Raw genomic sequence first — 27,672 nt, 5'->3', positions numbered from 1 at the left:
GCTTCTGACATATATGAACCCTAGTGTGTCATGTGGAATGTAGATTGTAAGCTCCACCGGGGCAGCGAATAATGTGATTTTCTAGTTATTCTCTGTAGATCGGAGTAATATGTGTGCACTGTATATAGAACTGTGCATTATACTAGTTATATTATTTCCAGCAGATGGAGGCACAAGCAGGAATTCCTTGGAGGGAGATCTCATCTTGTCTGCAGATAGTAAAATAGAAGATAACACCACACAGGATTCTCCAGGAGACATCCCCATTTCTCTAACTATACATCCAGTACCTGATACTTCATCTGATCCCTCTAATCGCGATGACTATTCATCCAATACCTCAGATTTTGTTACACATCATGCAGCTCATACATGTGATAAAATATTTCCATGCTCTGAGTGTGGGAAAAGTTTTGCACACAAATCAAAACTTGTTATACATCAGAGAAGTCATACAGGTGAGCGACCATTTCCATGTTCTGAGTGTAGGAAATGTTTTCTGTGTAAATCAGATCTTGTGAGACATTACAGAAATCACACAGGTGAGAAACCATTTCCATGCTCTGAGTGTGGGAAAAGTTTTGCACTCAAGGGACAGCTTGTTAAACATCAGAAAATTCACACAGGTGAGAAACCATTTCCATGCTCTGAGTGTGGGAAATGTTTTCTGTATAAATCAGAACTTGTTATACATCAGAGATGTCACACAGGCGAGAAACCGTTTCCATGCTCTGAGTGTGGGAATAGTTTTGCATTCAAAGCACATCTTGTTAGACATCAGAAAATTCACACAGGTGAGAAACCATATCCATGCTCTGAGTGTGGGAAATGTTTTATGTATAAATCAGAACTTTTTTTACATCAGAGATGTCACACAGGTGAGAAATCATTTCCATGCTCTGAGTGTGGGAAATGTTTTCTGTGTAAATCAGAACTTGTTAGACATCACAGAACTCACACAGGTGAGAAACCATTTCCATGCTCTGAGTGTGGGAAAAGTTTTGCATTCAAATCACAGCTTGTTAGACATCAGAGAAGTCACACAGGTGAGAATACATTTCCATGCTCTGAGTGTGGGAAATGTTTTCTGTGTAAATCAGAACTTGTTAGACATCACAGAACTCACACAGGTGAGAAACCATTTCCATGCTCTGAGTGTGGGAAAAGTTTTGCATTCAAATCACATCTTGTTGTACATCAGAAAAGTCACACAGGTCAGAAACCGTTTCCATGCTCTGAGTGTGGGAAAAGTTTTGCATTCAAAGCACATCTTGTTAGACATCATAGATGTCACACAGGTGAGAAACCATTTCCATGCTCTGAGTGTGGGAAAAGTTTTGCATTCAAATCACATCTTGTTATACATCAGAGAAGTCACACAGGTGAGAAACCATTTCCATGCTCTGAGTGTGGGAAAAGTTTTGCAAGCAAATCACAGCTTGTTAGACATCATAGATGTCACACAGGTGAGAAACCATTTCCATGCTCTGAGTGTGGGAAATGTTTTCTGTATAAATCAGAATTTGTTATACATCAGAGATGTCACACAGGCGAGAAATCATTTCCATGCTCTGAGTGTGGGAAAAGTTATTCAGGCAAATCACAGCTTGTTAAACATCAGATATCACACAGAAGTAAAGCATTACTATGAGCTGATACATAACAGGGTTGAAGCAACACTCCAGTGACACTTTAAGTTACCCATCTACATATAATTGGAAGGTGTGTCATTAATATAAGACTGGAAAATATCAGTCAGATAAAACTTACTAATTCTATATACTCGCGTATTTCTCATACGTCCTAGAGCAGTGATTTTCAACCTTTCTCGACTCGAGGCACGCCGAACAAGACTTCAAAATTCCCAAGGCACACTATCGGTTACCCACGAGGGAAAAAAACTAAAACATTGGCCCCCACAGATATAAAATAAGCACATTGGTCCCCACAGTAATTAAACACATTGGCCCTAACAGTTATGAAGCACATTTCCCCCACAGGTATAAATCAAACACACTGGCCCCTACAGTAATTGCACACACACTGCCCCCCCCATCCCCTTGTAATGGCACTCACAGCCCTCACAGAAATGGCACACACTGCTTACCCCTGTAATAGTAATAACAGCCCCCACAGAAATGGCACACACTGCTTACCCCTGTAATAGTAATAACAGCCCCCACAGAAATGGCATACACTGCTTACCCCTGTAATAGTAATAACAGCCCCCACAGAAATGGCATACACTGCTTACCCCTGTAATAGTAATAACAGCCCCCACAGAAATGGCACACACTGCTTACCCCTGTAATAGTAATAACAGCCCCCACAGAAATGGCATACACTGCTTACCCCTGTAATAGTAATAACAGCCCCCACAGAAATGGCACACACTGCTTACCCCTGTAATAGTAATAACAGCCCCCACAGTAATGGTACACACACACACTGCCCTCCCCCTCCCCCCATGTAATAGTACTCACAGCCCCCTCTTTAATGTCAGCCTGAAGTACTGCATATCCGAGCTGGAGTAGTATGAGCTGTGCAGGGCAGTCCGTAGCACACATCAGCACCAAGCGCGGGCGGAAATGCGCACGTCACCATAGGTCACGGACCGGGCAGCAGGAGAGCTGACTGTGCTGCCGTGCATGACTGCTGGAGGACCCAGGTATCTCTGGTGTGCGGCGGAGGAGCACTGTCGGCGGGCGGCGGAGCACTGTGCAGGGCAATTCTGGTGTCCGGTGACCGGCAGGCTGCGGCACACCTGACAACTGCTGGCGGCACACTAGTGTGCCGCGGCACAGGGGTTGAAAAACGCTGTCCTAGAGGATGCTGGGGTCCACTTCATGACCATGGGGTATAGATGGTTCCGCAGGAGCCATGGGCACTTTAAGAATTATCAAATGGTGTGAACTGGCTCCTCCCTGTATGCCCCTCCTCCAGACCTCATTTTTAGAAATGTGCCCCGACAGACACTGGATGCACACCAGGGAAGCTCTACGGAGTTTCTCTGAAAAGACTTGTTAGGTTTTTTATTTTCAGGGATTACTGCTGGCAACAGTCTCCCTGCTTCGTGGGACTGAGGGGGCAGAAGTATGAATCAACTTCCTAAAGAGTTTCATGGCTCTGCTTCTGGTGACAGGACACCATTAGCGCCTGAAGAGTACTGAACGCTAGCCGTGTCTAGATGCTCACTCCCACAGCACGCCATCACCCCCCTCACAGAGCCAGAAGACAGGTGAGTGTAAGAAGATAGATCTTCAATCAACATAACACACAGGGTGCTGGGCGCATGGGGGGGTGGGCACCCTGGGCAGCAAAATACCTTACAAACTGGATAAAACTGGCCATAAGATGCCCAGGCACAGCCCTACCCCTGCCAGTATAAATATTATATGAACATTTTTGAGGTGAAATTGCACCATTGCGGGGGCGGAGCTTCCTCTTCAGTCAGCCAGCACACTGCTCAGCGCCATTTTCACTCAGGCTGCAGAGACAACGCTGGTCCTCCTCCACTTCTGACTACAAGTATCAGGGTGCAAAATGGAGGGGGGGGCACAGCGATTTTGGTACTTTACAGGTGTATTTACATTGTAAAACAGCACGGCATGTCAGTGTGCATTTTGTGTTCACAGACATTATATACTGGCGCTGGGGATGTAAACTGGCTGCTCCTAAACTGTGTCCGTCTGGCAGATTTTAATGTGGGTCTGTCCCCTACAAGTCCCAGAGTGTCTGTGTGTGTGTAATACTCGAGTGTGACATGTCAGAGGCAGGGAGTTCTTCCCCGGAGGAAACCATTTTAGGGACACACAGTTGTAATGTGGTGGCGCTGCTGGCACACCAAGAGCCTGCATGGGTGAAAGAAATACGTGACAGTATGCATCATTTCAATAGGAGGTTAGATAAGTCTGAATCTCATGCAGAATGCTGGAGAAAGTCTGTGGAAGATGCGATTTTTCAGGGTTCTGTTCTTCCACCCGCAGGCGACTCCTCTGGGTCACATAAGAGACCGTTTGCAAATATTGTAAATACTGATACCGACACGGACACTGATTCCTGTGTCGACGATAGTGACTCCAGGGAAATAGATCATAAATTGGTGAAAAATATACAATATATGATTGTGGCTATAAGAGAAGTTCTGGAGGTTACAGAAACCACTCCTGTACCTAAGGAGAAGGCCTATTTCTATAAAGAAAAGAAATCTAAGGTTACTTTCCCTCCTTCCCACGAGCGAAATACTCTCTTTGAAGGGGTGTGGGTGAATCCAGAAAATAAATTTCGTATTCCAAAGAGGATTCAGATGGCTTATCCTTTCCCTGCTGATGACAGGAAAAAGTGGGACTGTGTTAGACAGTGCACTGTCCAGGTTGACAAATAAAGTGATTCTCCCTGCACCTGGGACGGCTTCACTAAAGGAGCCGGCAGACCGCAAAATGGAGACTACATTAAAATCCATTTATGTTGCCAATGGTACGCTGCTCAGGCCCACAATTGCTTGAGTCGCGCGATTGAAAAATGATCAGAAAGCTTGTCATCAGATATTGACTCGATTGATAAAGATGAGATACTCAAGTTAGGGAATATCAAAGACGCTGACACATACATGCTAGAAGCCATGAAAGATATTGGACTCTTGGGTTCAACAGCCGCTACCATGGCAGTATCGGCTAGGCGGGCGTTGTGGATTCGCCAGTGGAACGCGGATGCAGATTCCAAAAATAATATGGAGGCTCTCCCGTATAAAGGTGAGGCCTTATTTGGTGATGGACTGGATGCGTTAGTCTCGGCGGCTACCGCAGGTAAGTCGACCTTTTTGCCTTCTGCTCCAGCAGCGGCAAAAAAGCCATCACTCTCACATGCAGTCCTTTCGGCCCAATAAATACAAAAAGGCCAAAGGTTCCCTCATCTTTGCAGGTAGGGGAAGGGGAAAAGGAAAGAAGTCCACAGCGGCTTCAGGATCCCAGGAGCAGAAGTCAACACCTACTTCTGCCAAATCTACAGCATGACGCTGGGGCTCCCTTGTGGGAGGCCGCTCGGGTGGGGGCACATCTAAAACTGTTCAGTCAAGGTTGGATTCAATCTGGCCTGGATCCCTGGGTTTTACAAATAGTGTCCCAGGGGTACAAGCTGGAGTTTAAAGACGTTCCCCCATGCCGATTTTTCAAATCGACCTTGCCAGTTTCTCTACCGGAAAAAGAAGCAGTAACAGCGGCAATTCAAAAATGATGTCAGGATCAGACAAACCCCTCACAACAAGGGGAGGAGTTTTATTCAAGCATCTTTTTAGTTCCGAAGCCGGACGGCTCGGTCAGACCGATCCTAAACCTAAAAAATCTGAATCTACTTGAAACGGTTCAAGTTCAAAATGGAATCACTGAGGGCAGTGAGTTCCAGTCTGGAGGAGGGGGACTACATGGTGTCAGTAGACATAAAGGATGCTTACCTGCATGTTCCCATTTATCCGCCCCACCAGGCTTATCTGAGGTTCGCGGTTCAGGATTGCCATTACCAATTCCAGACGTTGCCTTTCGTTCTCTCCACGGTGCTGAGGGTATTCACCAAGGTGATGGCTGAGATGATGGTCCTCCTTCGTCAAAAAGGAGTCAGTATTATTTGTTATTTGGACGATCTCCTGATAAAGGCGAGATCCAGGGAGCAGTTGCTACAGAACATCACAGACTCCCTGTCTATACTCCAACAACACGGTTGGATCATAAATTTTCCAAAGTCACAGTTGGAACCAACGAAAAGATTGTCTTTCCTCGGAATGATTCTGGACACAGAGGTTCAGAGAGTTTTTCTTCTGGTGGAAAAGGCTCTGGAAATCCAGAAAATTGTGAAACATATATTAAAGCCAACAAGTGTGTCGATCCATCAGTGCATTCGATTGTTCGGAAAGATGGTGGCGGCCTATGAGGCCATACAGTTTGGCAGGTTCCATGCCAGAGTATTCCAGTGGGACCTGTTGGACAAGTGGTCGGGTTCCCACCTACACATGCACCGGAAGATGGTCCTGTCGTCAAAAGCCAGGATTTCGCTCCTGTGGTGGCTACACAGTTCTCACTTACTAGAGGGATGCAGGTTCGGGATTCAGGACTGGTTCCTGGTAACCATGGATGCAAGTCTCCGAGGCTGTGGAGCTGTCACTTAGGGGGAAAGCATCCAAGGAAAATGGTCAAGTCAGGAAACCTGCCTTCATATAAACGTGCTGGAATTGAGAGCCATTTACAACGGCCTTCAACAAGCGGTACATCTTCTGCAAGATCACCCGTGCAGATCCAGTCGGACAATGTAACAGCAGTCGCGCACATAAGCAGGCAGGGCGGAACGAAAAGCAAAGCGTCAATGGCAGAGGCGAAAAAAATCCTCCGCTTGGCAGAAAAACAACTACGAGCTCTGTCGGCAATATTAATTCCGGGAGTAGACAACTGAGAAGCAGACTTCCTCAGCAGACACGATCTCCATCCAGGAGAGTGGGGCCTCCACCAAGAAGTTTTCACAGAGGTGACAAGTCTTTGGGGAGTTCCTCAAGTAGACATGATGGCATCTTGCCTCAACAAGAAGCTTCAGAGATATTGTTCCAGGTCGAGAGACCCTCAAGCAATAGCAGTTAATGCGCTGGTGGCCCAGTGGGTGTTCAGGTCGGTATATGTCTTCCCTACACTTCCGCTGATCCTAAAAGATCTCAAAATAATAAGAACAAGAGTTTGTGCAGTCTTCATTGCCCCAGCCTGGCCAAGGAGGGCTTGGTACCTAGATCTTCAGGGGTTGCTCATAGAAGACCCTCGGCCTCTTCCTCCTCGAGAGGACCTGCTACAGCAGTGGCCGTGCATATGTATCAATACTTACCTCGGCTACGTTTGACAGCATGGCTGTTGAGCGCCGGATCCTAGCTTGAAAGGGTATTCCCAAGGAAGTCATTCCCACTCTTATTCAGGCCAGGAAAGGAGTAACGTCTAAATATTACCACCGTATTTGGAGAAAATGTGTCTTGGTGTGAATCCAAGAAATCTCCTGCCGAAGAGTTTCATTTGGGACGTTTTCTCCATTTTCTACAGGCTGGTGTAGATGTGGGCCTTCGTTTGGGGTTGATCAAGGTCCAGATTTCGGCCTTGTCAGCTTTTTTTTTAAAGACAATTGACCTCTCTTCCAGAAATTCAGACCTTCGTGAAAGGGGTTCTGCACATCCAGCCTCCATTTGTGCCTCCAGTGGACCTTAATGTGGTGTTGCAGTTCCTTCAATCGGATTGGTTTGAACCTCTACAAGAGATAGAGTTGAAGTTTCTCACTTGGAAAGTGGTGATGCTTTTGGCTTTGGCATCCGCAAGGCGGGTGTCTGAATTGGGGCCTTTGTCTCACAAGAGCCCTTACCTGATCTTCCATGAAGATAGGGCAGAGGTTCGAACTCGTCAACATTTTCTTCCTAAGGTGGTTTCATCTTTCCACATAAACCAACCTATTGTGATGCCAGTGGTTACTGACACGTTCTCTGACTCAGTCTCTAGATGTCGTTAAGGTTTTGAAGATTTATGTCGCTAGAACAGCTAGGATACGGAAAACAGAGGCTCTGTTTGTCCTGTATGCTCCCAACAAAATTGGGTGTCCTGCTTCCAAGCAGACTATTGCAGCTGGATCAGAGGAACGATTCAGCATGCTCATTCTACGGCTGGATTGCCGTTGCCTACGTCGGTGAAGGCCCATTCTACTAGGAAGAGGGGCTCATCCTGGGCGTCTCGGCATTACAACTTTGCCGAGCAGCTACTTGGTCAGGGTCAAACACATTTGCAAAGTTCTACAAGTTTGACACCTTGGCCGATGGGGACCTCAAGTTCAGTCAATCTGTGCTGTAGGGTCATCCGCACTCTCCCGCCCCTAATGGAGCTTTGTTATAAACCCCATGGTCATGAAGTGGACCCCAGCATCCTCTAGGACGTATGAGAAAATATGATTTTGATACCTACCGGTAAATCCTTTTCTCCTAGTCCGTAGAGGATGCTGGGCGCCCGTCCCAGTGCGTACTCTACCTGCAGTTTGGTTTATTAGAGTTACACATGTTGTGTTATATTGGTTTCAGCATGTTGCTGTACTTGGTCCTGTTGGCGTGTGTTATGTTGAATGCCATGTTGTGCGGCATGGTTGAGGTGTGAGCTGGTATGTATCTCACCATTAGTATTAAAGTAAATCCTTTCCTCGAAATGTCCTTCTCCCTGGGCACAGTACCTATAACTGAGGTCTGGAGGAGGGGCATAGAGGGAGGAACCAGTTCACACCCTTTGAAAAGTCTTAAGAGTGCCCATGGCTCCTGCAGAACCGTCTATACCCCATGGTCATGAAGTGGACCCCAGCATCCTCTGAACTAGGAGAAAAGGATTTACCGGTAGGTATCAAAATCCTATTTTTGCAGTTATACAGGTATACCTATCGTATAATATACCTTACATGGAAAATGAGCATATTCCATAAACACATTATTTCAATTATAAGATACAGTACATGTTCTTTTAACAGACTTTGTACAAATACTTCTTATTTCTGGGAAGCAGGTCCAATGTGTGTAATAGAATTGGAATTAGCCAAAAATAAGGCTAACCAGCTTCTAGCTTGTTACCAAGGACAGTAGGTCCTAATATGAACATAGAACTTAGAGAGATTCTTCAAGAATGTATGAGATTAGTGGGTGTGGTAAAAGGATTGGGTGTAACCAAGTATTATAAAATAAGTGCACCATCAAATTTCAAGTTATCTTCCTGTAACCTTGAGAGAAACCAATGCTGTCTCTCAGTCTGTACAAAGGTGTGGTCTTTGGAATACATAATTCTTTATTAAACTGAATCCAATTCAATCTGTTACTTCATACAACATGGAAATAAACTATTCAACAGACATAGAGAAGCTAGCATGAGGACATGGAGTTGCAGGTAAACGGGAAACTTTAGGAGGAAGGTTACTAAACACATAGTGTCTGGACTGTAGGTATAAGAAAAATAGGGAATGTGGGAGATTGTACTTTGTACACATTTGTTGCTAGGAATAAATAGTGCCCCAAGATTTCCTGAAATGCTGGAATACCTTTATCTTTCCATGTCTGATAGTGAGCTATTGTGAGAGAGTAAGAGGTCAGGGTTGCCTGAAAATGGAACATATCTGGAACAATGCAGATCTGTATGTAAACATGTATTAATAGTCACCCAAGTCTTATAATTGTCTGTAAATACAATATGTGACAGTATACCTCTAGGACGTTATGTACGGGGCAGATACAGAAGGGCGGCAGGAGAGAATGGTGAAAATAGCTCTTCCTCTAATGGTAAACTAGTGAAACGAGACAATCGTGAACAGTGGGAAATATAAGAAAATGCTTATTTAGAAAACGTCTGAATATCTGGTAGATGAAGGCCTCCTCTAGACTTTGGTTGAATCATCTTTAGTTTGGAAATTCTAGCTTTTTTGCCTTTCCATATACATTTAGAAAAGGCTTTTGTCCACCGAAGGTCATTAATTTTGGAAGCTAGATCACCAAACATTTGTGCTCAAAGGGTTAATCATTTCTTAACCAGAACTCCACCTTAATAGTGCCTAATAGAAGCAGCTCCCAGCTGACATAGCCAGTCACAGATAGCTGTAACAAGAGAATGACTGATGCAAGTTACTCTGGTAGAGAGCGCTTATACATTTATTAGAACTTAGTAGAATTTGTCCATTCAGGACACACAATTAGTTAAAATGACTATAAAAGTAGCAATGATGTATCAAAATGTTAATACAACTCTCCTCCTCAGCAATGGATATAAACAGTGACAGATAGCTTTACCTATCACAGGCAGTAAGAACGCAGTGTTCAGTTAGTGAATGGTCAGCCAGCGGTATGCTGCTACCTCACGCTCACATTAGTTATTCTCACCAGCTGTATCTATAGCCGTCCTGGATATAAAGTCTCCTATGCTCCATTGAGCTGCTCGGCTGTAGTGGAGTGTAGCAAGTGCTTTGTGATATGCAGCGGGAGGGAGGCCGCGGCTCACGTACTCCTGTCTGTCTCCATGCTGTATGGTGGCAATTGGCAAAAGGAGCGCAGTAGGTGTGGGAGGGTGCCGTCCCTGCTTAACGCGTTTCGCCACTGTCCGTTCTGGCAGATTGTTCAGAAGGAACGGTAATAGTGTGCACTCCATGTAGTCACCTTTTTAAAGGCATCAGTGTCCAATCAAATGTCTCAGTTCATTATTAAGGTGATGCTCACACCTGGAGAATGTATTCAAAAGCAACTGCCCCATGTGAAGTTTGATAAAGTATATCTTATCATTATAGAAATAGTATTATAAACATGGCCTCATTGAGAAATTGCTAGTTTAATAAGCAACATATATAAAAAGCATACATATATATATATATATATATATATATATATATATATATATATATATCTTCATTGTTGATTCATATACATATATTCAAAATGTAATCTTTAACATTCAGTTCCAGCAACAAGAGTCCTCTATGTGCTAAATAGCCTAGTGGGTTAAAGCGCTGGTATACCGACCATAGAGGTCCGCAGTTGATCCCCCTGTTGGGCTTTGGTAAATTATTTTTTCTTTCATCAAATTATATATTCTTTATATCCTCCATTCTATAAATTGCTTATCTGGCCAAGTCTCATAACTTATCCAAATCATTGGTGCATCACATACAAATGTAATCTCTCATGAACACATTACAGCTAATCTTGTTTGACTTTTTTTCTTTTTCAACTTTATCATTAAATTCCAAGATCATAATTTTTCAATGGGCTAAATAGCCTAGCGGACTAAAGCGCTATTACACTGCGCAGTAAGACCCGGGTACAATCCTCCAGCAATACTCCAACTTTTCTTCAGAAAATAAAATTACTCAATCTTCAGGTTAAACAATACTCCTTAGTCATCTATTATTCATATTAACTTCCACCACTATAAGAGCAAATACACACACACACACACACACACACACACACACACACACACACACACACACACACACACATATATATATTGCTAAAAAATAAATAAAGGGAACACTTAAACAACACAATGTAACTCCAAGTCAATTACACTTCTGTGAAATCAAACTGTCCACTTAGGAAGCAAGGAATAGGGATGTATCTGCACACACACAATTAATTAGATAAGAATTGGGAACAAAAGTTCCATGAGAAACCCCTATAAATTATTGGTAATTACCATTTATTATGGGGGTGCTACCAACTACAGCTAGAGTGAATGCCAGAAAAAGAAGAAGAAAGGGCTGTACTATCGGTGCACACAAAGAGAGGTGATCTGGTTATCACTTCTCCATAAAATGTAACCTTTATTATTATTCTCATAAAAATAGTATAGAATGTCTTCATTTAGACTGCAAGTTAAGGCGAAACATAGATGTTAAAATCATTGACATAGACAAAACATGTCGAAGTGCAATAGAAGTTATTGAATGTGAATAAAGATTAAAAATGTGTGTCCGTGTTCTTCATTCTAATGTCCAAAAAAAATGTAATATTTGTCCCACACTACGCCAGTAATCAATTATTCTTTCATTTGTCCACATTATATATATATATGGATATTAATCTCACTGTATACTCAATGTAAGGTTTCTATGACATAGAGGTATGTGGGAGAGTGCAGGTCCTGTTTAGTGTTGTAATAATAGTTCAAAATTACATAATAGGTCTTCGACCAAAACAGATGAATCAATTATTGCTATTTTTAATTGTAGTGCCAAACACCTTAGCCGTAGCAGATAGTGATAATACTAATTGCACTGATGGAATGTAATACTAATAAATATAGTGAGCGTTATTTAGTATATAGTCTACTATGAATATATAATACACCGTCTAGAGAATATCTATATATCTCCTCAGTAAAGGCAATGCACTAGGTCTAATTACAGTAAATGATACACCTTAGAGGATGTATACCTTCATTGATTAACTATGTGATAGTTATGATAACCTGGTGCACACACAATTATTGGCCTTAGAGGGGAAGCACCCTCATTATTTGGGACTGGTGCCACCCTCTCAACTAATCACATTTAAATCCGTACATATAAAGATGATAGATGTATTTCAACTTATGTATGGTAATACCTCATTATGAGGTGTATCACTAGACCAATAAATCATGCACACCTTTTAAATATCCAAGGTATACTATTATAGAAAAGATTTTATTTATTCAGCATATTCATAGAGAACATTAATTCAGATATTGATTTTATTATTGCTCAATAATCGCACACCACAACTGCGTGCTCAACTAAGTAGTTGTAAATGTTGGTATTAAAACATTTATTGTGCTTGTCTGCTGGATTCTATCCCAGATGTCACACAGCCTGCAAAAATGTATCCTATGTATATACAGTGTCTCAAAACTAGGCTGACATTGTTACCATCTGTTAGCAATTATGGGGTCGGGTGTCGTGCGGAATGCCGGCGCTCGGGCTCCCGGCGACCAGCATACCGGCGCCGGGAGCCCGACCGCCGGCATACCGACAGCGTGGCGAGCTCGCCAGCTGCGGGCACGGTGGTGCAACACTATTTTATTCTCCCTCCAGGGGGGTCATGGACCCCCACGAGGGAGAATAGTTGTCGGGATTCCGGCGCCGGTATACTGTGTGCTGGGATCCCGACATTCGTCATACATAAGACCACCCATTCACTTAGATAGTATTGGTTAGAATTGAAACATTTGTTGCATCCTTATAAGGACAGTTATACCACGGATGTTTCACAATAATCATATACTACTCACATTAGTATAGAATGCTCCTATTATTTCTCTAATGTCCTAAGTGGATGCTGGGGACTCCGTAAGGACCATGGGGAATAGACGGGCTCCGCAGGAGGCTGTGCACTCTAAAGAAAGATTAGGTACTACATCTGGTGTGCATTGGCTCCTCCCTCTATGCCCCTCCTCCAGACCTCAGTTAGAATCTGTGCCCGGCCAGAGCTGGAGGCTCCTAGTGGGCTCTCCTGAGCCTGCTAGAAAAATAAAGTATTTGTTAGGTTTTTTATTTTCAGTGAGATCTGCTGGCAACAGACTCACTGCTACGAGGGACTGAGGGGAGAGAAGCAAACCTACCTGCTTGCAGCCAGCTTGAGCTTCTAGGCTACTGGACACCATTAGCTCCAGAGGGATCGAACACAGGCACCAGTCCTCGATCGTCCGGTCCCGGAGCCGCGCTGCCGCCCCCCTCACAGAGCCAGAAGCACTGAAGTCCGGAGAAGACACAAAGACGTAGAAATCGGCGGCATGAAATCTCCTGTCTTCATTAAGGTAGCGCACAGCACAGCTGCGGTGCTGTGCTCTCACAGCACACTTACATACTCCGGTCCCTGTAGGGTGCAGGGCGCTGAGAGGGGGGTGGGCGCCCTGGGCAGCAATTTAATACCTTTGGCACAAAATACCCACATATACAGTCCTAGACTGTATATGGGGAAAACCCCCGCCATTTTTTACACAGATCAGAGCGGGACAGAAGCCAGCTGCTGAGGGGGCGGGGCCTTCTTCCTCGGCACACCAGCGCCATTATCACTTCACAGCTCCGCTGGAAGCAGCTCCCTGGGCTCTCCCCTGCAGTATCCAGGTACTCCAAGGGCAAAGGAGAAGGGGGGAGGGGGCACATAAATGTAGGCGCAAAAACAGTGTATATCAGCAGCTACTGGGTTCACACTTGTTTTAGTGTCATTCTTGGGTCATATAGCGCTGTGGTGTGTGCTGGCATACTCCTCTGTCTCCCCAAAAGCCTTAGTGCGGTCCTGTACTCAGTCAGAGCATTCCCTGTGTGTGTGCGGTGTGTCGGTACGTCAGTGTCGACATGTTTGATGAGGAAGGGTATGTGGAGGCGGAGCAAGTGAATATGGATGTGGTGTCTGTGCCGACACCGGATTGGATGGATATGTGGAAGGTGTTAAATGATAATGTAAGCTCCTTGCATAAAAGGTTGGACAAAGCTGAAGCCTTGGGACAGTCAAGGACTCAACCAGTGCCTGATCCCACAGCTCAGAGGCCGTCAGGGTCTCATAAGCATCCACTATCCCAGTTAGTCGACACAGATGTCGACACAGAGTCTGACTCCAGTGTCGGTGATGAGGCTAAATTGCAGCCTAAAATTACTAAAGCCATCCAATACATGATTATAGCAATGAATACAGAGGAGGATGCCGAGTCTCTTCAGAACGACTTAGTTAAAATTAGAAGCATGGGCAGCCAAATGGAGAATGCGCTTCAACACAGACAAGTGTAAGGTAATGCACTGTGGTAACAAGAACAAACATTACACCTACCTACTAAATTGGGTAAAATTAGGGGATTCTGTACTGGAAAAGGACTTAGGTGTCCTCATAGATAGCAAGCTAAGCAGTAGTACCCAAAGTAGGACTGCAGCAAAGAAGGCTAATAAGATATTAGCATGCATAAAACGGGGTATTGATGCTAGGGACAAGAGTATTATACTCCCGTTATATAAATCACTAGTGAGTCCACACCTTGAATACTGTGTACAATTCTGGGCACCGTACTACAAAAAGGATATCCTGGAGCTTGAAAAGGTACAGAGGAGGGCGACCAAACTAATTAAGGGCATGGAGACGATGGAATACAAGGAAAGGCTTGAAAGACTAGGCATGTTTACATTGGAAAAGCGGAGACTAAGAGGGGATATGATCAACATCTACAAATATATAAGGGGACAATACACAGAGCTTGCGCTGGACCTGTTTTTGGTTAGATCAACACAGAGGACTCGTGGACACTCGCTCAGGTTAGAGGAGAGGAGATTCCGCACAATACGGCGTAAAGGCTTTTTCACGGTAAGGACAATACGTGTTTGGAATTCCCTGCCCGAGGGAGTTGTAATGGCTGAATCTGTCAACACCTTTAAGAATGGGTTAGATAAATTCCTATTGGATAAGGATATCCAGGGGTATGGTGCAAAGTCATGCATTATAGTTACTATAAATAGGGATAAAATGCAATGGCTGACAGCAGCATCAGTCAGAAATTTTAGTCAAATCATCATGCATAGAACACCACAAATAGGTTGAACTCGATGGACAATTGTCTTTTTTCAACCTCAGATACTATGTTACTATGTAAAGATGTATTACACATTGCTGAGGAAATACCTGTCCCTGACAAGAGGATTCATATGTTTGGGGAGAAAAAACAAGTGACTTTCCCCCCTTCACATGAATTATGTGAAAAACCCTGGGAATCCCCTGAAAGGAAGGTAATAATTCCCAAAAGGTTGCTTATGGCGTATCCTTTCCCGCCAACGGACAGGTTACGCTGGGAATCCCCTCCCAGGGTAGACAAGGCGTTAACGCGCTTATCAAAGAAGGTGGCCCTGCCGTCTCAGGATACGGCTGCCCTAAAGGATCCTGCAGATATAAAGCAGGAAGCTATCCTCAAGGCTGTGTATACACATTCTGGTACTCTCCTGAGACCAGCCATAGTTTCGGCATGGATGTGCAGCGCAGTAGCAGCATGGACAGATACACTGTCGGATGAGTTAGATACCCTGGACAGGGATACTATTTTGCTGACCCTGGGACATATTAAAGACGCTGTCCTATATATGCGGGATGCCCAGAGAGACATTTGCTCACGGTTGGTTCTATATCGGAGGGGCTGAAGGGACCTTGTGACGTATTGAGGGGAGGAGCTACGTCACCAGGGGAGGAGCTACGGGTGAACAGGGTACCCGAAAAGTGGGCTCGCTTCGCTCGCCACGCTTCGGGCACGGTGGCTCGCTCCGCTTCGCTCACCACCTAATTACTAAAGGTAATAGTTGGTGGCGTGGATAGTAGAGGAACTATCCCGCTGGCCTAGCTCCTCCCCCTTGTGTCGTAACTCCTCCCCCTTACGGAAAAGGTCCCTTAGCCCACTTGATTCTAGCATCTACCATTTGCTCACTGAGCTCTAGGCTAAGCGCAATGTCCATTTCTGCCAGAAGGGACTTATGGACTCTGCAATGGACAGGGGATGCTGATTCTAAAAGACATATGGAAGTTTTACCATATAAGGGTGAGGAATTGTTTGGGGACAGTCTCTCGGACCTGGTTTCCACAGCTACAGATGGGAAGTCAAAATTCTTGCCATATGTTTCCTCACAACCGAAGAAAGCACCGTATTATCAAATGCAGTCCTTTCGTCCCCAAAAGAACAAAAAGGTCAGAGGTGCATCTTTCCTTGCCAGAGGTAAGGGAAAAGGAAAAAAGCTGCATCACGCAGCCAGTTCCCAGGAGCAAAAGTCCTCCCCGGCCTCCTCTAAGTCTACCGCATGACGCTGGGGCTCCACAGGCGGAGCCAGGAGCGGTGGGGGCGCGTCTCAAGAATTTCCGCCACCAGTGGGTATGTTCACGGGTGGATCCCTGGGCGATACAAATTGTGTCTCAGGGATACAAGCTGGAATTCGAAGAGACGCCCCCTCCACGTTTCCTGAATTCTGCCTTGCCGGTTTCCCCCATGGAGAGGGAAGTAGTGCTGGCGGCAATTCACAAACTATATCTCCAGCAGGTGGTGGTAAAGGTTTTCCTACTTCAGCAGGGAAAGGGTTACTATTCCACCATGCTTGTGGTACCGAAACCGGACGGTTCGGTCAGGCCCATTTTGAATTTAAAGTCCCTGAACATTTACATGAAAAAATTCAAGTTCAAAATGGAATCGTTCAGAGCGGTCATTGCAAGCCTGGAAGAGGGGGACATCAAGGATGCTTACTTGCATGTCCCCATTTATCCACCTCATCAGGAGTACCTCAGGTTTGTGGTACAGGACTGTCATTACCAATTCCAGACGTTGCCGTTTGGCCTGTCCACGGCACGAGAATATTTACTAAGGTGATGGCGGAGATGATGGTACTCCTTCGAAAGCAAGGAGTTACAGTTAGGTTGCTGATAAATGTAGCACACTCTCAGGACGTGTTGCGACAGCACGGCTGGATCCTGAATATTCCAAGGTCGCAGCTGATTCCTACGACACGTCTGCCCTTCCTGGGCATCATTCTGGACATGGACCAGAAGAAGGTGTTTCTCCCAGAGGAGAAGGCACAGGAGCTCGTGACTCTGGTCAGAGGTCTCCTAAAACCGAAACAGGTATCTGTGCATCACTGCAGACGAGTCCTGGGAAAGATGGTGGCGTCATACGAAGCCATTCCCTTCGGCAGGTTCCATGCCTGGATTTTTCAGTGGGATCTGCTGGACAAGTGGTCCGGATCGCATCTTCAGATGTATCGGCTGATCACCCTGTCCCCCAGGGCCAGGGTGTCTCTTCTGTGGTGGCTGCAGAGTGCTCATCTACTCGAGGGTCGCAGGTTCGGCATACAGGACTGGGTCCTGGTGACCATGGATGCAAGCCTCCGAGGGTGGGGGGCAGTCACTCAGGGAAGAAACTTCCAAGGACTGTGGTCAAGTCAGGAGACTGTCTGCACATAAATATCCTGGAACTAAGGGCAATATACAACGCCCTGAGTCAAGCGGAGCCTCTGCTGATCCAGTCAGACAACATCACTGCGGTCGCCCATGTAAACCACCAGGGCGGCACAAGAAGCAGGGTGGCAATGGCGGAAGCCACCAGGATTCTTCGTTGGGCGGAGAGTCACGTACAAGCACTATCAGCAGTGTTCATTCCGGGAGTGGACAATTGGGAAGCAGACTTCCTCAGCAGACACGACCTATACCCGGGAGAGTGGGGACTTCATCAAGAAGTCTTCTCGCAGATTGTAAGTCGTTGGGAACTGCCACAGCTGGACATGATGGCGTCCCGTCTCAACAAAAAGCTAAAAAGGTATTGCGCCAGGTCAAGGGACCCTCAGGCGATAGCTGTGGACGCTCTGGTAACGCCGTGGGTGTTTCAGTCAGTCTATGTGTTTCCTCCTCTACCTCTCATACCCAAGGTGTTGAGAATCATAAGAAAAAGAGGAGTGAGAACAATACTCATTGTTCCGGATTGGCCAAGAAGGTCTTGGTACCCGGAACTGCAAGAAATGCTCACAGAGGACCCATGGCCTCTGCTCTCAGACAGGACCTGTTACAACAGGGGCCCTGTCTGTTCCAAGACTTACCGCGGCTGCATTTGACGGCATGGCGGTTGAACGCCGGATCCTAGCAGAAAAGGGCATTCCGGATGAAGTTATTCCTACGCTGATTAAGGCTAGGAAGGATGTGACAGCAAAGCATTATCACCGAATATGGCGAAAATATGTTGCCTGGTGCGAGGCCAGGAGGGCCCCACCTGAGGAATTCCAGCTTGGGCGATTCCTACACTTCCTACAGTCAGGAGTGACTATAGGCCTGAAATTAGGTTTCATAAAGGTCCAGATATCGGCTCTATCCATTTTCTTTCAAAGAGAACTGGCTTCACTGCCTGAGGTTCAGACATTTGTTAAAGGTGTGCTGCATATTCAGCCCCCTTTTGTGCCACCAGTGGCACCGTGGGATCTTAATGTAGTTTTAGATTTCTTGAAATCCCACTGGTTCGAGCCACTTAAGACAGTGGAGCTCAAATATCTCACTTGGAAAGTGGTCATGTTGTTGGCCTTGGCTTCAGCGAGGCGTGTGTCAGAATTGGCGGCTTTATCATGTAAAAGCCCCTATCTGATTTTCCATGTAGACAGGGCAGAACTGCGGACCCGTCCACAATTTCTGCCAAAGGTGGTGTCATCTTTTCATTTGAACCAACCTATTGTGGTGCCTGCGGCTACTCGGGACTTGTATGTAGTCCGGGCTTTGAAGATTTATGTTTCCAGAACGGCTGGAGTCAGAAAAACTGATTCGCTGTTTATACTGTATGCACCCAACAAGTTGGGCGTGTCGGCTTCAAAGCAAACTATTGCTCGCTGGATCTGTAACACGATTCAGCAAGCTCATTCAGGATTGCCGCATCCATGATCAGTAAAAGCCCATTCCACAAGGAAGGTGGGCTCTTCTTGGGCGGCTGCCTGTGGGGTCTCGGCATTACAGCTTTGCTGAGCTGCTACTTGGTCGGGTTCAAACACTTTTGCTAAGTTCTACAAGTTTGATACCCTGGCTAAAGAGGACCTTGAGTTTGCTCATTCGGTGCTGCAGAGTCATCCGCACTCTCCCGTCCGTTTGGGACCTTTGGTATAATCCCCATGGTCCTTACGGAGTCCCCAGCATCCACTTAGGACGTTAGAGAAAATAAGAATTTACTCACCGGTAATTCTATTTCTTGTAGTCTATAGTGGATGCTGGGCACCCGTCCCAAGTGCGGACATTCTGCAATACATGTATATAGTTATTGGGTAATACAGGGGTTTTGTTATGAGCCATCTGTTCAGTGAGGCTCAGTTTATGTTCATACTGTTAACTGGGTAAGTTTATCACAGGTTGTACGGTGGGATTGGTGTGGCTGGTATGAGTCTTACCCTGGGTTCCAAATCCTTTCATGGAAATGTCAGCTCTTCCGGGCACAGTTTCCTTAACTGAGGTCTGGAGGAGGGGCATAGAGGGAGGAGCCAGTGCACACCAGATGTAGTACCTAATCTTTCTTTAGAGTGCCCAGCCTCCTGCGGAGCCCGTCTATTCTCCATGGTCCTTACGGAGTCCCCAGCATCCACTACGGACTACGAGAAATAGAATTACCGGTGAGTAAATTCTTTTTTTTTGTTGTCATCTATTCGCCACTTATTATCCAAGCACTTGGCAATCTATATAATACTAAACAGTCCTCATATTACTGTGATCTAATTCTCTGCCTGCACTTCACAACAATACCTAGGTTCAATTATATTTACTGAATTGTTAACTGGCTAATCATTATTTCAATGCTTAGGTTTGGACATAGGAAGACTCTGAACACACGCTGCCCACACGCGTGTTCCGCCGTTACTCTGACAGCTTCGTCAGGAAGCAACACTGATTGACAATCAATTTCACATGCTGTTGTGCAAATGGAGTAGACAACAGGTGGAAATTATAGGCAATTAGCAAGACACCCCCAATAAAGGAGTTGTTCTGCAGGTGGTGACCACAGACCACTTCTCAGCTCCTATGCTTTCTGGCTGATGTTTTGGTCACTTTTGAAAGCTGACGGTGCTTTCACTCTAGCGGTAGCATGAGACTGAGTCTACAACCCACACAAGTGGCTCAGGTAATGCAGCTCATCCAGGATGGCACATCAATGCGAGCTGTGGCAAGAAGGTTTGCTGTGTCTGTCAGCGTAGTGTCCAGAGCATGGAGGCGCTACAAGGAGATAGGCCAGTACATCAGGAGACGTGGAGTAGGCTGTAGGAGGGCAACAACCCAGCAGCAGGACCGCTACCTCAGCCTTTGTGCAAGGAGGAACAGGAGGAGCACTGTCAGAGTCCTGCAAAATGACCTTCAGCAAGCCACAAATGTGCATGTGTCTACTCAAACGATCAGAAACAGACTCCATGAGGGTGGTATGAGGGCCTGACGTCCACAGGTGGGGGTTGTGTTTACAGCCCAACACCGTGCAGGACGTTTGGCATTTGCCAAAGAACACAAAGATTGTCAAATTTGACACTGGTGCTCTTAACAGATGAAAGCAGGCTCTAACTGAGCACATGTGACAGTGTCTGGAGACAAAACGTTCTGCTGCCTGCAACATCCTCCAGCATGACCGGTTTGGCAGTGGGTCAGTAATGGTGTGGGGTGGCATTTCTTTGGGGGGCCGCACAGCCCTCCATGTGCTCGCCAGAGGTAGCCTGACTGCCATTAGGTACCGAGATGAGATCCTCAGACCCCTCGTGAGACCATAGCCTGGTGCTGTTGGCCCTGGGTTCCTCCTAATGCAAGACAATGCTAGACCTCATGTGGCTGGAGTGTGTCAGCAGTTCCTGCAAGAAGAAGGCATTGATACTATGGACTGGCCCGCCCATTCCCCAGACCTGAATCCAATTGAGCACATCTGGGACATCATGTCTCGCTCCATCCACCAATGCCACGTTGCACCACAGACTGTCCAGGAGTTGACGGATGCTTTAGTCCAGGTCTGGGAGGAGATCTCGCAGGAGACCATCCACCACCTCATCCGGAGCATGCCCAGGCGTTGTAGGGAGGTCATACAGGCACGTGGAGGCCACACACACTACTGACCCTCATTTTGACTTGTTTTAAGGACATTACATCAAAGTTGGATCAGCCTGTAGTGTGTTTTTCCACTTTAATTTTGAGTGTGGCTCCAAATCCAGACCTCCATGGGTTAATACATTTGATTTCCATTGATAATTTTCGTGTGATTTAGTTGTCAGCACATTCAACTATGTAAAGAACAAAGTATTTAATAAGAATATTTCATTCATTCAGATCTAGGATGTGTTATTTTAGTGTTCCCTTTATTTTTTTGAGCAGTGTATGTATGTATATATATATATATATATATATATATATATAGTCTAGTACAAATCCGGCATTCAAAGAGTAAAAAAATCACCCGCCTGTGTGCCTTTGCTGAATTATTCATATATGCAATAGTTCAGAACAGTCTCCATTCAGAACAGGCACGGCACTCCAGGAGTTAATGAAAATATCTATATATCAACACATGTTCAAAGCATGTATACATCACCATAGAGCACTGGCAATTACAGTGCTCTATGGTGATGTATACATGCTTTGAACATGTGTTGATATAAAGATATTTTCATTAAGTCCTGGAGTGCCGTGCCCGTTCTGAATGAAGACTGTTCTGAAGCTTTGACCTTCTTCCCAAGATGCATAGCGCCTACTCCTATATCACCCCGCCTCCGTGCACAGGAGCTCAGTTTGTAGTTGGTGCTTGCAGTGCAAGCATGTAACAGGAAGAGCTGCTCACAGCAGCTCTAGAAAAAGCTTTTTCTGAGGAAAAAAGACTACAAGGGCTGCAGCAGAGGCACAGATTGTGTTAGATGTCAGTAGATATTACCTGCCGCAGCTCCATCTCTCCCCCAGTGGCGCTGTACACTCCCGCGCCCTGGTTGCCGGGTACCTACAGCAGGAGGCTCCAGTTTTCTCCCAAGTCAGTCACATACGACTGGGGCTCTCCGGGATCGCGTGGCCGCACTTCGGGAGGAGGTAAGTGCACTTTATCGCGATCCGGCGTGGGAGGTGGGCTGCGCGCGCTGGTGGTGGACACTGTGGCAGTACAGACGATCCCACTAGATCACCAGGGCATGGGTGCAGGTCAGGTTTTCTCTCTAAACCTTTTTGCTAGTAGCCCGCAGTACCCGGTGGTTTTGCCAGCAGAGGGGATAAGGCTTAGACCTGGAGCCCCAGGGCACCATTTCCAGTAAATGTTCCTACCCTGGAGCTGCATATCTGTCTCTCCCTCACTCCCTGTAAGTGTTTGAGTGCCATTTCCCCAGCTACACTGTTCCTGGGACTGCTTGGGCAAATCCTCCTTTGTAAAGCCGCCTGGTTGTCAGCGCTGTGCCTTTACATGACACTTAGGTATTCCACATGTCAATTAGACAGTGTTAGTTAAGAAAGAGTGCACTTAGTCAGGGTTCTCTGGTACAAGTACCCTGTGATATACATCCAGTTCTTACTGTGCAGTGTTATATCTATTGACTACATAGCTATATATAAGCTGGTCCAGTGCAGTATTATTGTTGGTAATAACCTCTGCATTGTACAACTGTGACTATATGTGTGTGCATTAGCTTGCGGAGTGATTTCCATTTCGTGTCTCTCACTCACCTTGCTATCCCTATATTCTATAACCTGAGGGGGCTTGGTGTGTCAGGTTTTCTAATTATATAGGATATTCACAAGATATACTTTAATACGTATTTTTTTCTGTGATTTTAGTCACCATATCTCTCCTGTATCTCTGCTTGTGCTGACTACACTGCGCAGGGGTTCTGGGGCTGAACACACTGCCGGTGTTGCTGAAGCCACAGATCCCTATGAGGAGACTATAGCAGCTGCGGGCTCTAGTTCTGGGGGCTCCTTGCCCCCCCAGTGGGACTGTGGCAACGGGGGTCCATAATAACCCACCGTGGGCTACTTTCTCCACGCTTCTAAATATGCTAGTTACTAAACTAACACCCCCTATGGGACCTCCTATGCCGGTGCAACCGTATGTGGTCCCCGCGGCTAACCCACCATGGGCAGATAACTTGTCTGCTCAATTGAAGAAATTGAACCAGTCCTGGACTACTAAAAAGTCCTTGCTCGCCTAAGACCAAGGGGTCCTCTAAGCGAGCTCTTACCTCCTCACAATCCACTGCTGTCACTGACACCTCATCTGATAAAGATGGCACGTACACTGACCCCACAGATTCTGACACAGAATCTGCTGATGAAGAGGGTAGTTCACAAGTGATGTTCCTGATCTTTTGGAGGCTATTAAGTTGATTCTACAGGTTACAGATGATCCCGAGCCATCCGTCCCTCCTAAGAAACCAGATAGGTTCAAGTGTCAGAAGGTAGTTAAACAAGTTTTACCTCACTCTGACCACCATGTGGATATACGTCAGGAACCCTGGGGAAACTCGGGAAAAAAGTTTGTGCCTCAAAAGAAGATGCTGGCTCGCTATCCCCTCGCGCTAGAGCTGTCTAACAATTGGGAAACGCCTGCTCCAGTAGACTCGCATGTGGCTAGGATGGTAGTTTCCTCAGCTCTACCTGTCACTTCCGTCACGTCTCTAAAAGAAAAAGAAATGTACTGGCGCTGGCTGAAATTCAATAAGAGATGAACGACTCAATGCATAAAATTAAAAGAATGGCATTTAATAGACATTTATCAAAGAGAGGTTATCCTACCCCTCAAAGGTAAAACACAAACAATTTGCTGAATAAAATACGCTTTGTAGGATCCCACAGTATTAACCCTTTGAAATGAAAAGTCCACAGTTCCTGGCTAGGACGCTGTTCCACATTTGCCCACAAGTTCAATTAGGTAAGAGGTGATATTACCAGACTGGATTCCAGATAAATTCCCTTAGGTCTTTCTTGCAGTTAGAACCAATGCTCCTGATGAAGCTGGCATCCATCAGACCAGCGAAACGCGTTGAGCCCTAGCCTGTAGGACCACAAGCATCAGCACCCTTATCCACTTCCTGGCAAAATTTGGACCCATTGGAATCCACTAGGATAAAATTCCGACACAAGTTCCTCCTTTGATCTGGACACATCCCTACTGCTATTTGGTTCTAACTGCAAGAAAGACCTAAGGGAATTTATCTGGAATCCAGTCTGGTAATATCACCTCTTACCTAATTGAACTTGTGGGCAAATGTGGAACAGCGTCCTAGCCAGGAACTGTGGACTTTTCATTTCAAAGGGTTAATACTGTGGGATCCTACAAAGCGTATTTTATTCAGCAAATTGTTTGTGTTTTACCTTTGAGGGGTAGGATAATCTCTCTTTGATAAATGTCTATTAAATGCCATTCTTTTAATTTTATGCATTGAGTCGTTCATCTCTTATTGAATTTTAGCCAGCGCCAGTACATTTCTTTTTCATTTTTACCCCAATATCCAGGGAATTGACCTTCCCAGTACAGGCTGCTGTTGCTAGCGCACTTCTCTGTGTGTTTTTTATATAGCTTTACGTCTCTAAAAGAGCTACGGATAAATGTGTGGAGGGTTGTCTGAAAGCGATTTACACCCTCACGGGTGCTGCACAAAGGCCCACTATTGCAGCGACATGGGCAGAGGCTATTGAAGCATGGGCCCTAGAGTTGGAAGCTGAAATCTCTTCTGACCATGCTAGACAATGCTTGTCATATATTGTCACAGCTTCGCACTATATTAAAGAGGCGGCTTCTGATGCCGGTATTCTAGCAGCCAAGGCCTCTACTACATCAGTCCTGGCTTGCCGGATACTGTGGCTGAGATCCTGGTCTGTGGATCTGGACTCTAGAAAAACCCTGGAGGTACTCCTTTTCAAGGGAGATATTCTGTTTGGGGAGGACTTAAATAAGATAGTGGCTGACTTGGCTACTGCCAAAACTGCCTGTCTGCCAAGTACCGCTCCTTCTGTGTCGAAGGCTAAAGGTACTCCCTTTCGCCCTTTTCGTCCATCAGGTAAAGCAAAAGGTCAGGCATACCACAAGCAGGCCCGCACTTCCAAACCTGGTAAGCCGAAGCCCAAAAGAGCCTGGGCTGCCCGTCAGCCAGCTTCCAAGACAGATAAGCCTGCCGCATGATGCCTGGGTATGGGAAGTCATCACTCGAGGTTACGCCATAGCCTTCAAAAACCGTCCCCCTCATCGATTTTGCCTGAAAGACGTCCCGTTGGGCCAGACAAAGGCAAACACTCTACATTCGGTGGTACAGACCCTCCTGGATACAGAAGTCATAGTACAAGTACCTCTTGCTCAGAGGGGTCGGGTGTGCTATTCTCCGCTGTTTCTAGTCCCGAAACTGAATGGGTCCTCTTAGCCCATTCTCAATCTCAAGGCATTGAACAGGTTTGTGAAAGTTTCCAAGTTCCGTATGGAAACCCTTCGCTCTATAGTTCTGGCCCTAGAACCTGGGGATTATATGGTCTCCCCGGCCATACAGGATGCTTACCTGCATATTCCTATAGCAGTGTCACATCAGAAATACCTGAGGTTTGCGATTGGCAACCTCCATTACCAGGTTCGGGCGTTACCTTTTGGTTTAACTACGGCTCCGTGAGTCTTCACCAAAGTTATGGCGGTGATGACGGTGGTACTCCTCCGTCAAGGGGTCAGGATCCTGCCGTATCTGGATGACTTGTTAATCCTGGCAAATTCCCCAGAACTTCTCCTATGTCATCTGGATATGACTGTCCGGTTTCTACAAGCCCACGGGTGGCTCATCAACTGGAAGAAATCCTCTCTGGTCCCTGCTCAGAGCATGGTGCACCTGGGAGCGCTATTGGACACTCACAACCAGCGGTTGTTCTTGTCCCAGGAGAAAGTCCTGAAGCTTCAGGACAGGATTCATTGCTTCCTTTCTCATCCGCAAGTGTCGATACATTAGGCGATGCAGGTGCTGGGCCTCATGGTGTCAGCATTCGACATGGTGGAGTATGCTCAATACCATTCTCGCCCTCTCCAGAGGCTGATTCTAGCCAAGTGGTTTGGCCTGCCTCACCGGATCAGGTCTCACATGATCTCATTGACTCCGGAGGTCCGTCTGTCGCTGCACTGGTGGCTCCAGGACCAACGATTGTTCAGAGGCCGTCCCTTCTGGATATCCGACTGGGTCCTGTTGACGACAGATGCCAGTCTAAGAGGTTGGGGCGCGGTGCTGGAGCAATACTCCAGGGCCGGTGGATCTCCTCTCGATCAACATTCTTGAATTGCAGGCGGTCTTCAATTCGTTGAACCTGGCCCAGCATTTAATTCAGAACCGTCCTGTTCAAGTACAGTCGGACAACGCCACCACAGTGGTTTACATAAATCATCAAGGCGGCACTCAAAGCTGTTTGGCAATGAAGGAAGTCTCACGGATTCTGCAATGGGCGGAACACCATCTACCGGCAATATTTATTCCTGGAAGCGGACTTTCTCAGTCATCAGGACGTACATGCCAGAGAGTGAGGCTTCCGTCCAGCAGTGTTTCAACTTCTAGTGGAAAAGTGGGGCTTTCCAGATGTAGATCTGATGGCGTCTCGACACAATCACAAGGCTCCGGTCTTCGGAGCAAGGACAAGGGATCCTTAAGCAGCATTCGTGGATGCGCTGGCGGTACCGTGGAGGTTTCGGCTGCCGTACGTGTTCCCTCCGGTGTCTCTCCTGCCCAGGGTAATTTGGAAGTTCAAGCAAGAAAGAGGAATTCTGCTTCTCATAGCTCCAGCGTGGCCCAGACGCCACTGGTTCTCAGGCCTGCAAGGTCTATTGTCAGAGTGTACAGTTCTACTTCCACAATGCAGAGACCTCCTCGTTCAGGGCCCCTGTGTCTACCAGGACCTAGCCCGGCTGTCTTTGATGGCGTGGCTCTTGAAGCTTCTGTCTTGAGGGCTAAAGGGTTTTCTGAGGCGGTCATTCAAACTATGTTGCGGACCCGAAAACCGGCTTCTGCTAGGATTTACCATAGGGTCTGGTATTCTTACTTTGTTTAGGGGGCATCTAACAATTATGACGCTTCCAAGTTTAGTACAGCCAAGTTGTTGGCCTTTCTTCAGCAGGGCCTGGACTTAGGCCTGCGTCTGGCCTCCCTCACGTTTCAAATATCTGCCTTGTCGGTGTGGTTTCAGAGAAAGATTGCGACCTTACCTGATGTGCATACCTTTACTCAGGTTGTGTGGTGTATCCAACCTCCCTATGTCCCATCTGTGGCTCCTTGGGATTTGTCGGTGGTTTTGGAGGCGTTACAAGAGTCTCTGTTTGAACCTCTTGGTTCAGCTGATCTTAAGTGGCTTTCCCTTAAGGTGGTGTTTCTGCTGGCTATTGCTTCAGCTAGAAGAGTGTCGGATTTGGGTGCCTTGTCTTGTAGTTCCCCATATTTGATATTTCACCATGACCGGGCGGTTCTTAGGTTCTTATTTGCCTAAGGTGGTTTCTTCATTCCACCTTAATCATGAGATTGTGGTATCGGCCTTTATCTCTCCTGATCTGTCTCCCAAAGAGCGGTCTTTGGATGTGGTACGGGTTCTCCGTATCTATGTGAAGAGAACTGCTTTTGTTAGGAAATCTGATTATCTCTTTATTCTGTTTGGGTTTCACAAACGGGGCTGGCCTGCTCACAAGCAGA

At 46.2% G+C, this 27,672-nt stretch overlaps 1 protein-coding gene across 1 annotated transcript in view; it reads left to right on the top strand.

Moving 5' to 3' along the window:
- The window catches only part of LOC135057131 (zinc finger protein 84-like), a 238,068-nt gene extending 226,562 nt beyond the window's left edge, over positions 1-11,506 (top strand). The window contains exon 10 of the mRNA XM_063963027.1: positions 162-11,506. Within this exon, the coding sequence (XP_063819097.1) occupies positions 162-1,651 (1,490 nt within the window). The 3' untranslated portion in view covers positions 1,652-11,506. The remainder of the gene's footprint in view (positions 1-161) is intronic.
- The last annotated feature ends 16,166 nt before the right edge of the window (positions 11,507-27,672 follow it).

This window comes from Pseudophryne corroboree, chromosome 3 (genome assembly GCF_028390025.1).
Source record: "Pseudophryne corroboree isolate aPseCor3 chromosome 3, aPseCor3.hap2, whole genome shotgun sequence".
Classification (NCBI taxonomy): domain Eukaryota; kingdom Metazoa; phylum Chordata; class Amphibia; order Anura; family Myobatrachidae; genus Pseudophryne; species Pseudophryne corroboree.
The sequence above is the reverse complement of the archived record's forward strand: the minus strand, read 5'-3'. Positions and strand labels throughout refer to the sequence as shown.